Source organism: Acomys minous (genome assembly GCF_964271855.1).
Source record: "Acomys minous genome assembly, chromosome: 19".
In the NCBI taxonomy this organism is placed as follows: Eukaryota; Metazoa; Chordata; class Mammalia; order Rodentia; family Muridae; genus Acomys; species Acomys minous.
In genome coordinates this window covers 61212831-61227760 of record NC_140499.1, presented here as the reverse complement: position 1 = coordinate 61227760, position 14930 = coordinate 61212831, and the positions used below count along the sequence as shown (strand labels likewise).

At 41.6% G+C, this 14930-nt stretch overlaps 1 protein-coding gene across 6 annotated transcripts in view; it reads right to left on the bottom strand.

Moving 5' to 3' along the window:
• ASH1L (ASH1 like histone lysine methyltransferase) overlaps positions 1–14930 on the bottom strand; it is a 118052-nt gene that overhangs the window by 77968 nt on the left and 25154 nt on the right. For all 6 annotated transcript variants that reach the window (XM_084768939.1, XM_084768941.1, XM_084768942.1 and 3 more), the window contains one exon: positions 5008–9565. In XM_084768939.1, the coding sequence (XP_084625065.1) occupies positions 5008–9565 (4558 nt within the window). The remainder of the gene's footprint in view (positions 1–5007; positions 9566–14930) is intronic.

The window sequence follows — 14930 nt, the reverse complement described above, 5'->3', positions numbered from 1 at the left end:
CTGGTCAGTCTCTACGTCATTTTAACATGCCTAATGTACAATTTTAATATTTAGGAGCAACTCCCATCTCTGTCTCTGTGTCTGTCTGTCTGTCTGTCTGTCTGTCTCTCTCTCTCTCTCTCTCTCTCTCTCTCTCTCTCTCTCTCTCTCTCTCTCTCTCACACACACACACACACACACACACACACACACACACAGAGCAGACAGACAGTTAAGGGGGCAGAAAGGGAAAGAAGCCGTTCATTTCAGAATCTGGTTGAAATTTCGTTAGTCAAGAGTCAAGAATTCCAGCACAATTAACAGTATTTGAAATGGAGACCATATTTCTTTTATATAAGTGTCAAAATAGTAATGAGTCATGCATAAGGACTAAGCATATTTAGCCTTCCTTCCTCAGTTATAAGTCTGTAATTTCCTAGAAAGCTCACAAGAAACCCCATTTATAAGAAAAGACATGTCTTAACTGCCTTGTGAAATCCTTGTGACTTACACATTGAAGTGGACTCCCGTCCAAGGCACCTCTGTAGCCACCCACGTATACTATGCCATTCACAAGAGGGGAGTGCAGTACAACCCTGCCTTTAAAACACAATGAGCAAAACAAGGCCCTGAAAGGTTTTTTATAAAAATAACTACTCAGGCCGCTGCAGGAGGCAGAACAGTGCTGTATCCCTGCTCTTGGTCCCACTGTACATATCCCACCACATCTGGCTTAACTTCTCTTTTAAGATATAAATCTGTATGTCTCGTAAGAGCAAGAATGCTAAAGCTGTTTTCATCTTCTTTTTCTTTTCTACAGAAAAGAAACTCATTCTGTAGACCAACCAGGCTAATCTCAAACTTACAGAAATCTACCCGCCTATCTTCCAAGTGCTGGGATTAAAGACATGTGCCACCAATGCTCAGCTTTTTCTTAGTTTTTAAAGAACAATTATTTGGGGCTGGAGAGACGGTTCAGCAGTAAAGAGCATAGGCTGCTCTTCCAGAGGACCTGGGTTCAGTTGCCAGCACCCACATGACAGCTCACACCCACATGACAGCTCACAGCCACTCCTGTCCCAGGGGATCTGACTCTCTCATTCAAGCATACAAAAAGGCAAAACACCAATGTACACAAAAATTATATATATATATATATAATATAATGCAAAAATTATATATATACATATAATGTTTTAATTTTATGTGTATGAGCATTTGCCCACATCTATCTATGTGTGCCACATACATGCATGGTGTGCAAAGAAACCAGAAACAACATTATCAGATCTTCTGGAACAAACAATTCCATGCTACCATGTAGGTGCTGGAAATTAAATCTTGGTCCTCTGCAAAAGCTACCAGTGTGTCAAGCACTGAGCCACCTCTCCAGCTCCCTACATTTGCTTTCTCCCTCTAATACTCTCCTCTGTGTAATGCCTGGCTTCACTTGATCTCATTATCATCAAACTAAATGCCCCAAAGAGGCATCTGGAAACCACTCTAAAAAATGCTTCCTTCGGGGGCTGGAGAGATGGCTCAGTGGTTAAGAGCGCCACCTGCTCTTCCAGAGGTCCTGAGTTCAATTCCCAGCAACCACATGGTGGCTCACAACCATCTGTGATGTGATCTGATGCCCTCTTCTGCAGATAAAGCACTCATATACAATAAATAAATAAATTTTTTTAAAAAATGCTTCCTTCTCTCTCTCTTTTTTTCTCTTCCTGAATAGTAAGTCGTCTTCTCTACCATATGACATTCAGCTGCAAGAGCTTGCAACGGATGGGTCGGACTTCCTGTGCTAACCCACCATGTTCACACTGCTGTCCTTTGACCGCAAGGACCGACTATCCTTCTGCTTTAAATACTTCACTTTGGAGGCAAAAGAGCCTAAAGCTTTATCCATGCTGGGCAAGCACTCTACCGCTGAAGCCACAGCTTCCCGGAGCCTTAGTATCTGCTTTGGCTGCTGTTGCTCCTTCTTTTTATCTGCACCCCCAACCTCCACGTCTCTCAAAAGTCTATCTTCTTGAACTACTGCGTTTCTTCTATCACGTTTTTTTTTTTTAAAGTTTTATTTGAGCTGCTTTCCAGTTCAGGATGTTCAAAATATGTTTCACCCTAGTTTTCTCATGGCACATTAAAAAAAAAAATCTTTAGGCTGTGTTACCTGTGCAGCTAGATAACCCTCTCCTGCTTCTTATGCTCTAATTGCTCTGTAATATAGCTACACAGCACTTGTCTCAATCATGTCATCACATGTTAGCCCTCTACCATCTGACGTCACAACCCTAAAGAGCAGTAAGACACAGACCTTTGCTTACTACTACAGGTAAATAGCTAGAGCAGTGCTGATGCTTCTCAACTCAATACATGAATGAAGAAATTAATGAATAAACAAATACACAGGATTCTGCTTCTCCCGCTGACTGTTCCCGTGCTCAGTGTCCTGCTGCGTTTCAGGTCTTGCCGTCGGGATGTCATTCTCTGAACTAGGCCCTCATTTCAGAGAGTCCTACATTTCCTCTTTTACACATTTTATCACACCCAAAAGAAACTTTTTCTTTTCTTTCTGGTGTTTTGGAGATAGGTTCATACCCCAAAGCCTCACTTGGACTGGAATCTGCTACAGAGACCAAACTCGCCTTCAACTTGCAGTAAGTCATCTTCCTATGTCTGTTTCCCAAGTCTGGGTTTAGAGACGTGCACCAGCATGCCCGCTTCACAACAAGAAAACTTAATACAGTTTTTGTTATTATTCCTCTCTTCCACAGAAAATTGAAATGTGTACCCTGTCGGTCTGATGTATTTTGATGCTAATTAATAAAAGGCCTTCACACCTAGGAAGTACAAATGGGATAGGGGTGGCTAAGGTTCCTGGGCTTGGGAAGAAGAGAGACTGGAGGCGAAGAGAGGAGAGGAAGGCGCCATGGGTTAGATGGAGGAGAAGCACATGGCCGGCATGCATGGGGATTTGGCCCAGATGAAGAACATTAGCAAGTATTTGGGATTACGGATGGGAGGTAGCTTGATAGAAGTTATTAAAAGCAGATGGCTGGGATTGGGGCTGGTATCTCACACCTGCCCCACTCTGGGAAGTAGTTTGGGGTATTGATATCTGTCCTGCCCCAGGTTAACTAAGGCTATTTTAAAATATAATAAGTGTCTGTGTCTTGATTGATTGCTAGTGGGTTAAAAAAATACTGCTGTAATAATAATTATAGGCCCGATAATAAATATTATTAGGCCACACCAATACATTTAACAGTAACATTACCCCATTTCCTATTACAAACAAGGCACCCAAAGTATAGCACCTGGCACATACTTGATATTCAAAAACTGGCAGTGGTTAAATCTGTGTTAAAAAAAAAATCTGTCAAATAAAACTAGTCAAGAGTTTTTCCCTCCATATTAAAACAGAATATTGACCAGGAGTGGTATAAATGTATAATAAAGTAATAGAACAAGATATTAAAAACAAAGAAACAAAAAAACCTTCCTGGGGGCTAAAAAAAAAAAAAAAAAGACGAATAAGAAGAAAAGAAGCAAAACATGGTGCACACCTTTACTCCCAGCATGAGGCAGGGGAAGGGTGGGTTCTCTGTGAGTTCATGGTGAGCCAGTATACATAGCGAATTACAGGACAGCCAGAGCTACATAGTGAGACCTTCTCTGGAAAATAAAAACAAACAAATATTTTAGCTAGGATGTGGTGGTGCATGCCTTTGCTCTCAGAACTTGGGAGACAGAAGAAAGTGGGGTCTCTATGAGTTCAGGGCTGCACAGAAAGACCCATTTTACTTTTTTGAACAAGTATTCTGCCTGCATTAAGATCTGTGCACCATTTGCAAGCCTGGACCTACAGAGAAGAGAAGAGGGCGCCAAATCTCCGGAACTGGAGTTACAGACTAAGTTGCTCTGTAATGGCTGTAATCAAACCTGAGCCCTCTCAAGAGTAGTAAGTGGTCTTAAGCTCTGAACCACCTCTCTCCAGCCTCCCCTTTATTCTGCATTTTAAAGAAGGAAATCTATCTTTTCCAGGAAGATTTTGATTTTTCAAAGATCACGAATAAAGAAAATTAGAAAACAAAAACAAAATCTACTTGTCTCTAAGGATTTTTTCTAATATTCAAACTTTTACCCTTTTAAAAGTATTAAAAACAACTCTTTGCTTACTGTGGTGAGCACTAGTGTAACTCAGTTCTAATGCTCCTGCCTGAGTTATCTCTAGAAACTCAGACACAGCATCAGACTTTATAGTTAATTTACAAGCTTTTTAATGAGTCTGGTAATTGCTAAGTTAGGGCTATCCTTTATTTAAATGAGGAAGAATTGCAGTTTTATTTCTACTGTCTCAATTCTCAAAAAAACATTTTTCTAGGAGCAACAAATAAATTATTTAGGTATGTTTTGTGTCCTTTTATATGAAGATACTTTTTTGGTTTTTCAAGACAGGGTTTCTCTGTGTAGTCTTGGCTGAGCTCTAGTTCAGTGATCCGCCTGCCTCTGCCTCCCAAGTACTGAGATTAAAGGCGTGCACCACCACGCCTAGCGTATGAAGATGCTTTTAGGTGCACTGGAACATATAGTCTATCTCGAGTATTCTGTCAAATCCTAGGCCTGGAAGTGCTCAATGGCTACATCTTTATTGAGACGTGGGAGTTGGCAAGCATTAAGCACTATGTCTGCTAACAAGTGTATGTACCATTTCTCACAAACCAAGGAACCAAGCACAAACTTTTGTGCAAGAAAGTTGAAACACTATTCCTGGTTTCCAAAGTTTGTTTTTTTTTTAAATGATGCTTCTCAAAAATAAATAAATAAATAAATACTTAATACAAAGATACTCCTTACCTTATTTCTGAAACCTAAGGAAAATAAAAATTTGGAGGTTTCAAAATACTTATAAAAACAAAATTAAAAAGCATAAACTTATTTAAAAGGCCAATACATGAATCCAGAAACCAGTGGGAGAATAATTTATTACTGTAACACAAATAATAGACAAGAAAACAACCCGCTTACCTGCCAATGTCTGTATTGCCCTTTCGCTGGAAGGCAGCGGCTCCTTTCTGTGAGGCCGATTTAGTGCAGTATCTTGTACAGGAAAGAGTCCCGGGCTGTCAGTTAATTTCTTCCGGCAACTGGAGTTAGGGTTCGAAACTCTGCAGCTGCCTATTGCACTTGTAAAAAGGTTCATGTGTTCATCACTGCTGGCCGGCTCAGAATTGGGAGTAAATCCTCCAAGAGACAAAGTTGCAGAGCTTTCCGAGCAGTCAATTTGTAAAGGTGTTTGCAATCCCAAGGCTAAAGAACTTGATTCTGAAGGCTCCCGAGAAACCCACTGTTCTTCTCTGTTTATTAAACTCTTTGAAGGAGAGAGATGAGGGCAGGACATGTGACACCTGTGCTTTTCCTTATGCTTGTATCGCTCTCCCACAGCATCCTTTCCAAATCGGTAGCGTTTCAAAGATTCCAAGACTGATCTGGAAGAGCCCGTGTCCATGGAAACCTGGGGCTGTTCAGAACGGTGTTCTCTGTGTTTGTGACGGTGTCTGTGTTTGTGCTCCACCATCCAACCATAAGCCATCTCAGGAGGCACGCTGGGGTAGGTGCTCATGGAAAGGAGAGGAGTCCTGCTGGTTGTAAGAAAAGCCTCCTGTCTAAGGAGCTTATGCTTTTTCTTATGGTATTTGGTGGGATTGAGCAATAAATGACCAGCATGCACATAGGACGGAGGTGGCAGTGGGGTGGTGAATGAAGGAGAGGGAGGTGGTGGATACAGAGTGGGCGGGTATCTTCCATAATAACCTAGTCCTATTGGAGCAGCCGTCAGGGGTGAGGGAGAGTAAGGCATGCCATAAGAAGGGTAAAACCCAGTGCTGGATAAAGGGAAACTAAGGCTGTGCATGAACGGCATTTCCGCCATCGCCTCCCTCATCTTAGGGGGCCTCCCTCTTTTCTTTTTTAAGTCAGGCTTCCGGATGTAGTGCAAAGGGTCTAAGGGGAAAGAAGGATGTGTATAGAAACTATTAAAGTTGATTCGGAAAATGGTTGGCAGGAGGTCTCGGGGGATAAAATGGTGACTTCGATGAGTGATCCGAATCTCACTTAGACGACTTATCAGCTCCTCCAGCTCTGCGATGAAGCCTGGGTCCTGCCTATTCCGGAGCTGGGGATATTTCTTTTTTCGTTTTCGTTTCTGTCTTTTCATCTTGTCATAGCTGAGGTAATCATGACTCCTGCGCTTACATTTGTGTTTGTGTTTTTCTTTGAGACTGTTTAGGACCGTAGAGGTTTCAGGGGGAATAAGAGAGATGTGTTCAAAAGAATGTCTCCTCTTTTTCTGTCCACAAAACTTCTCTGCCCTGTCTGATGTGCTGTTGTTATCTGTCCCAATGCCACTGTCACTGGGAATGGTTTCATCACTGTGAGACTCACTAACTGGGGAAGGAGTCGCTTCTTTCAAGGATGTGAGTTCACTCAAATGAGAAGGAGAATTTGGCAGCAAAGTAGGAGGAGAGAGTCGCCTCCTCCCCTTGGAAGCCTTCTTCATTGCAAGAGTCTGAATCATACTGCCCTGTCTGGAGTGCACGTGCAAATATGGCACTGAACTAGGTTCAACAAAGCCTGCGTCACTACTAACAGGGCTCTGACCTCCGCTGGTCCCAGAAGACTGAGAGCAAATAGGTGATGGAAGGATCTCAGAGCTACTAGCAGGTGAAGGCAGTAAAGGGGGAAGGATCTGCCCTAACGCGGACCCAGCTGCCTGCTGAGCTGTTTGTTCAAGCACAGCAAGGCTGGCAGGGCTACCGGACAGGAGGCCATTTAAGACAGTTTTTGGTTTTCGACCCCTTCTCTTCCCTATATAAATGGTTCCTTTCTTGCTGACATTTATTTGTTGGCCCAATTTAGAGCCAAATGTCGCAGCAAGACTTGACACTGTATTATGAAGTTTGGATTGTACTTTCCCTTTATTACTTGATTCTACAGAACTTGAGAGAATCTGATTCAATAGTTTTTTCCTCTTTAACGTCTTCATTTTATTTATTTTTCGGATAATTGTTTTCATTAATTGTCCATTGTTTCGCTTGCTAATTTTTTTATCTGGTTCCATCTCAAGGTCACTCATACTACAGACACTTTGCCTGTGACTGTCATCTAAGTCATCTGTATCCTGGAGCTGATCCTCACTCTCAAAGAAATCACTGCTGCTTCTGTGGTTTTCGCTTTCTGACTCTAGCTTACTTGGACTTTCAGTGGCAACAAATGGAGCCACTGATAGTACAGGTGGCTTCATCTTCACTGGAGACCTCATCTGCCTCTTAGGCCTGCCTCTCTTTTTTGGAAAAGGAGAGACAGATAAACTTTGTTTGAAGGAAGGAATTTCAATTTCTGGTTGTAAAATTGGGGGTTCTTGTTCTTCTTTAGACTGTAAAGAAAAAACTTTAGAGGCAGGTATTTTTAAAGTCCTTTTAGGTGGACCTTCTAGTTGAGGCATTTCCTTGGATTTAGGTCTTCCTCTTTTGGGCTTATAAATATCCGACAAAAGATCACTAGTGACACACATACTGGAGGACAGTTTGTGAGCAATAAAAGATTTATGAGATGGTTTCTCACCGTCAGTTAAGAGAGCAAGAGATGGAGCTGAAGACTTACTCAACTTTGGCAATCGGCGTTTAAGGAAGTCATGATCGACAAAAGACGATGCTCCAATATTTTTCATAAACTTCGTTGGCTCAGAACTATTTGATAGTGAGCTACATGAAACATTTTTAAAGAGCTCAGATCTGTCTAATTCTAGTCCTTTTGGAGAACGGCATGTGCTTCTGGCTACCACTTTAGTCCACCGAGGTTTTCGTCCTTTTCTTTTTTTTAATGGTTTGGACTGGAAACTAGTGCTTAGGCTTTCAGCAACTTGGCAGTGTTTGTCTGGTGCAGTTACTGCACCAAGTTTTAAAAAAGGCTTATTACTAAATAAACTAGTAAAATTAACAACTGAAGGAGTAATTGTATGAATACCAGAGTCAGAAACCAAACTTGGTTTTTTTCCCAAGGAAGAACTTATTCTAGGAATATCTAGATGTGTATTTTTTGAGTCACTTAGTTCTTTATCAATTCCTTTACACTCAATACTTAAGCTATGACTTAATGACCTATGACCCACATTCAAATGGGTACTTTCAGCATTAAACTGGTTCTTTCCCATAGACTCAGCAATTTCTTCTATTTGTTCTGCTGTAGAATTTAAAAGTAATGGGTTTGGAGCCAACTGTGAAGAAGTTTCAGGGGGACTTCTGGTTAAAGGATTAATAGACACAGTCGGCGATGGGGAAGGAAGGTTGCTTTCTCCTACTGCACTGAAGGGAGACTTAGCTGAGGACACATCAGAGGCACCGCCCGTGTGGAAGTCTGGAGAGGTGCAGTAGACAGGAGGCTGCTTTTCACGCTTGGAGGCCTCAAAGGCTCCCCTTTCACTACACGAGAAGCTGTCTTGCTGAATGCATGTTCCTTCATGAAACATTTCTTTTTCCAAATTAGTTATTTCTTTTCGGACTGAAAACTTTTCCAACATGCTTTCCTTACTGTGCCGTATAACAGTCTTCTCAAAAGCTTTGCTGGTAGCGCTGTCCTTCAGGGACTCAGAAAGTTCCTGACTTTCATGATTATTGACGTTCGCACTACAAGACGCCTTAAGCTGTTCCTGAGCGGGGAGCAGTGCCTCAGATTTCAGGTTTAAGGCATCTTTACTGCCCAGTTGTCCTGCCACAGGACAACTCACTAATTTCTTTCCAACATCCTTATTAACCAATCCAATTGCTGAACCTGCTACGATCTTCTTCGTAACATCCTTGGCCACCAGGCCAACTGTAGAACTCAACTTCTTTCCCAACTCTTTATTAACCAGTCCAACTACAGTGCCAAGTCCCAATTTCTTGCCAGAATCTTTATTCACTAACCCTGGAACAATACCAATTCCTAGCTTCTTTCCTGAATCTTTGCTCAGCAGTCCTACTGTAGTGATAGTCGCTGGCTTTTTGCCTAAGTCTTTATTAATGAATACCGCTGTAGTGCCAGTTCCCAATTTTTTCACAGAGTCCTTATTGATCAGTCCTACTGCTGCACTGAACATAGGCTTTTTCCCTGGATCTTTAGTTACTAACCCAACTGCTGTGCTAAGAGCTGGCTTTTTAATTAAGTCCTTATGAATTATTCCAGCTATAGAGCCAACACCTGGTTTCCTGATCAAGTCCTTGCTAACCAATCCTACTGTAGTGCCAGTTCCTAACTTTTTCGGTTTTGTCTTGGAAGACTTGGAAGGAGGACAGGTAGCAATGAGCTGTGCCAACTTTTCTGTTACACTAGCTCCTCCATTAAGTAATGTTCTGTCCTTTATATCAGGATCCCGACTGTCAACAAGAGATGGAGTTGCATTAATGTAGTCTGCCATTTGTGAATGTACTGGAGAAAGCTTCTTAGACAAAGGACTGTTTTCTCCCTGTGAATGAAGACGGATGCTTTCTTCAGATTGGCATTCGATGGCTGTAGCATCACCTGCTTTCTTGTACAATTTTGAAGAATCCTAAAATTTGAACAAGAAAAAGGTTTCAGAGAAAGCAAACCTTGTAACACTTTAATTTCACATTATAATATAATAAATTAATTGACTACATACCATATATGTGTGTGCATATATACATATATATGCAGCAAACTATTTTTGTAGCATTTAGTGTGTGTGTGTGTGTGTGTGTGTGTTTATGTGTGTGTGTCCCTCGTATGCAAGTACTCATAGAGGCCAGAAGATTCCCTGGAGCAAGGGTTAGAAGCTGTTGTATGCCACCTACAACAAACTGGGTGCTAGGAAACAAACTAACGTACTCTGGAAGAGCAGCAAGCACTTTCAACACTGAGCCATTTGACTCGGTAAAATACTTTAAAGAAAACTAGTGTTGTCTCTCTACGCCTCTTCCTCTCTCTTCTTACTCTTCCTATCTCTGTCTCTCTCTCTCTGGGTACCTCTTCCCTTTTTCTTCTCCCCCCATGCTAATTTAATAAACCTCATATAACATAAAAAAAGAAAAAGGAAAGTAGTGTTAAGAAGAGCATAATGGTACATGTGTGTAACCTCAATACTTGGCAGGCTGAGGCGCAAGTATTGCTGTGACTCTGGGCCCAGAATGTGTTACAAAGTGAGAATGTCTCTTAAAAATCAAATTAACACCAACACCAAATAACCAAACTAACTGGCAAGATGGGTCATCAGGTAAATGCACTGACACCAAGCTTGGCAACCTGAGAACTCACAAAGGACAAGAAAATCAACTCCACAAGTCCTCCTCAGAGCCCCACCCTCACACACAGGTAACAGCACAGACACACACACCCAGACACACACACCAAATGAATGTAAAACAAAAACAAAAACAAAAAAAGATACAAATGCCATTTTTTTGTTGGTTCATCTACTACTGTATCAAATGCTATCAGTATTGTCTGTTTCTTTTTCATTTTTTGTGACCAGGCCTTAACTATATAGCCAGACTGGGCTCAAATGCTCAGTGCTCTGGCTGTGTCAGTCTCCCATGGGATTACAGGCATTTGTCACTACTTCTGGTTTAAGATATCTTCTTTGTTGACCGTCAATCATATAAACCTATGTATTTATTTTAGATACATCTTCATGATTTTTAACATAGTAAATTAATGTTCTCTATTATCATCTTACTTCTAACACATGAATTGAGATGTTTTTACTTTTTTATTTATTTGTTGTGTATATGTTTGTGGAGGTTAGGACAACTTGAAGGAATTGGTTCTCTCCTTTTACCATATGCTCACTAATGTTTGAACTCAGGTTGACATGCTTGGCACCAATGCCTTTACCAGCTGAGCCCCGCATCATCAATTTTAATAGCAAAACATTGAAACAATTCAAATGATTACATATAAGAGACTGAGTGAATGAAAAAGAATACATGTATATAATAAAACACCAAAAAAGGTGACAAAACTTTAACATATTAAAATGTGGTGGCGAATACTGTCATTTTGTATATGTATCCAATTTATTTTAGATTTATTTATTTGGTTTCGTTGGGGGGTTGGGATTTACTCCAAATAGGGCTTCTCTGTGCTGTCCTGAAACCCACTCTATAGATCAGGTGGGTCTCAAAATCAGCCACCACTGCCTGGCATTTTATTTGCTTTCTTTAAAAAATTGTTTTAATGTTTGGTGTGGTGGCGCACACTTTTAATCTCGGCACTCAGGAGAAAGGCTGGAAAATCTGAGTTTGAGGACATTCTGATCTACACAGCAAGCTCCAGGACAGTCAGAACTACATAAAGACCCTGACTAGGTAGATAGATAGATAGATAGATAAATAAATAAATAAATAAATAAATGTATTATTTTGTGTATGTGTTTTGGCTGCATGTGTATCTATGCATAACATGTACACCAGTTGTAGCCTATGGACACCAAGAGAGGGAGTCAGATCCTCACACTGTGAGTCAACATGTAGGTGCTGGGAATTAAACATGGGTTCTCTGGAAGAACCAAACACTGTGCTACCTCCCCAGCTAATTTTTAGGGTTTTTGAGACAGTGTCTCACTGTGTTGCCTGTGTGAACTGGAAGTGGTTTTGTAGACCAGGCTGTCCTTTGACTCAGAGATTCACCTGCCTCTGCCACCTGAGTGCTAGGATTAAAGACATGTGTCACTTACTTTCAATGCACTTAATTTATTTTATGGCTTTTTCTTTGGAAGCTATTTTATATGGTTAAATATTATTTTTAAAAAATCCCCAAACTTCTGAATATAAAAAATAATAGAAGCAAATGTATGTGACTACAAATCAATAATATATTATAGAAAGTATTTTGAGTTGGAAGTGGTAAGAATTCTTACAATCTGGCATATGGAAGGTTGAGGCAGAAATATTGCTATGCATTTGAGTTAACCCTAGGCTACAGAGCGAGGCCATGCTTCAAAAAGCAAAAAAGAAGAGGACTTGGGAGATGGCTCAGTGAGTGAAGCTCCCAGCACCCATGAGGAAGCTAGCCGCCCATCTGTAGCTGAGTGCTGGAGGCGGAGGCAGGCGTATCCTGGGGACCTGCTGTACGCTCCAGCTTTAGTGAGAGACCATACAAAAGTAGGCGGAGAGTAATAGAAGAATACACTCATCAACTGGTGATCCTGAAACATGTGCCCAGGTAAGCATGCCTACACACGCACGCACACACACACACACATGCACATACACACATACACACACACATACACACACACACACGCGCACGCACACACACACCCTCTAAGAAATTATTTGGAGAGACTGATAGATAAATTTGTAAAATAAACAAACATGTTAATAACATTGAGAATCAAATAAATTTGGCAAGTTAAGGAAAAATGAGCTGGAACGTAGCTCAGAAGATTCCCTGGCTAGGATGTGCAAGTTCAGGAGGACACCTGCATTTGCCACGGCCAAAGAATAGCTCTGTGGGGTCATGCTTTCTCTGTCCACCTTCATGTGGGCTCCAGGACAGGGAGCTCAGCATTCACACACTGCGCCATCTTACTGGCCCCACAATGTATTATTCTAATCCTGTTTCAAAAAGAGTAAGCTAAAACTAGCAAAGAAAATTTGATTTCTTCAGAAAATACTACAATATAAGCATGTCAACAACAATATGTAAATTATTATACATTAGTAACTTCAACTGCAAGTTTTTCTTGTTATATGCCTTAACAAAGAAAGGTAAGATTGCCCTCATGCCCCTCCCCCCACACTTTTTGGGGGGTATATATACGTAATCCAGGCTGGGCTGTAACTTTTTTTTTGTTTTTTTGTTTTTCGAGACAGGGTTTCTCTATGTAGGCTTGGCTGTCCTGGACTTACTATGTAGACCAGGCTGGCCTCGAACTCAGAGATCCACCTGTCTCTGGCTTCCTGAGTGCTGAGATTATAGGCTTGAGCCACCATGCCTGATTTGGCCTGTAATTTAAGAGCCTCCTGGGTTAATAGGTTTGTCACTGGTGCTGGAAGATGGCTCAGAGGTTAAGAGCATTGGTTGCTCTTCCGAGGTCCTGAGTTCAATTCCCAGCAACCACATGGCTCACAACCATCTATAAGTTGGGAGCTCTCTTTTGGTGTGCAGGCACACATGCAGGCAGAGCACTGTATACATAATAAATAAATAAATCTTTTAAAAAAACAAGTCTGTCACCATACTTGGCTTTATTAATTTATTTTTCAAAATCTGTGTGCAGATGACCACAAAGGCCAGAAATGAGCTTCAGATTCCTTGGAGCCCAGTGTGGGTTCTGGGAGCTGGACTTTCGTTCTCTGGTAGAGCAATAAATTCTTTTAACTGTATAGCCATCAATCCTTTTTATAACTATTCTTGTAAGTGGTAAGAGTTTTACCACTTTGGGGGTTCTTCTTCCTCTCTTCCACCCTTCTCCACCCCTTAATGTCTTCCCTTTTAACACCCTAACACTAGATAGGAAAGAAAAAAGGGCAGAGGGGAGGGGTCTTTATAGTTAGGCTACTTCCTGCTGACTAGGGGCGGCTGGGGCAAGTCTGATGTTCCCTGTCAGGACATCTGATTTCTTCTTGTTGTTTATTCTTTGTGCTGTTGGATGACAAACGGCAACCAACAGCATCCAACCACCAAACAGCAGCAAGCAGCAGGGCTCTAGCATTTATATATCCTCTAAACAGTGCCCAGAATCCCAATCATCACACACCCACGGAAATTACCTGTACCTGGTAAAACCAAGCCCCTCCTAGAGCACGAGGCAAACCAAATCATAGTCACCTGCTGTGAATCAGGCCCATAACCCCACACCTGGGATTAAAATGAAAACATATTCCCATAACGTTTCTGTGGGTTTTGTCGGTGGTGGCTTTTTTGTTTTGGTTTGTTTTTTTTGAGACAGGGTTTCTCTGTGTAGCCTTGGGAGACCTGGAATCACTATGTAGACCAGGCTGGCTTGAACTCACAGAAACCCGCCTGCCTCTGCCTTCCAAGTGCTAGGATTAAAGTTGTGTGCCACCACTACCCAGCTTCATTTCTAGTGTTTTTTTTTTAAATTTATTTATTTAGATTTATTTATTTAACACCTGCATGCCAGAAGAGGGCCCAGATCTCATTATAGATGGTTGTGAGCCATCATGTGGTAGCTGGGAATTGAACTCAGGGCCTCTGGAAGAGCAGCCAGTGCCCTTAACCTCTGAGCCCATATCTCTCTTTTTTGAGGAAAGCAAAATTACACAATTCTCACTATCATTCCCAACATAAAAAAAGACTTCAAGAACACATTCCTGGCTTAATCTAGTCTGTTGGTATGTTACTCTATAAATCCCTATATGGTGCTTTAAATATGAATGGTTTCCACTGGCTCATATATTTGAAAACTCAGTCATCCAAGTGGCAACTGTTTGAAAAGGATTAGAAGGATTAGGAAATGTATCTTGGTGGACAAAGTGTGTGTGTCACTGAAAGGTGGCTTTGAGGTTTCAAACCCATACCAGATCCAGTCTCTCTCTCTGCCTCTGCCTGCGGATGAGGAGATGGCTCCCAGCTACCTCTCCAGCACCACACCTGCTGGCCTGCAGCTATGCTCCTGCTGCGATGATAATGGCCTAAGCCTCTGAAACTGTAAGCCAGCCCCCAATTAAATGCTTTCTTTTATGAGAGTTTCATCATGGTCTCTCTTCACGGCAATGTAACAGTGACTAAGATATCCTATCTGACTGTTAGGTTCAGTTCAGGGCCACTTGGGCCACGCTCATCCGCAGGAGCCTCTTTCTTAAGCACCAGGCTAGCAGACTACAAGTTCTCAGGGGTGACTGGTATCACACCCCACATAACATACACAAAATAACTAAATTGGCCCTTCCTCCTTACTTTCCCCACATTCTAAGCTCACACATTCC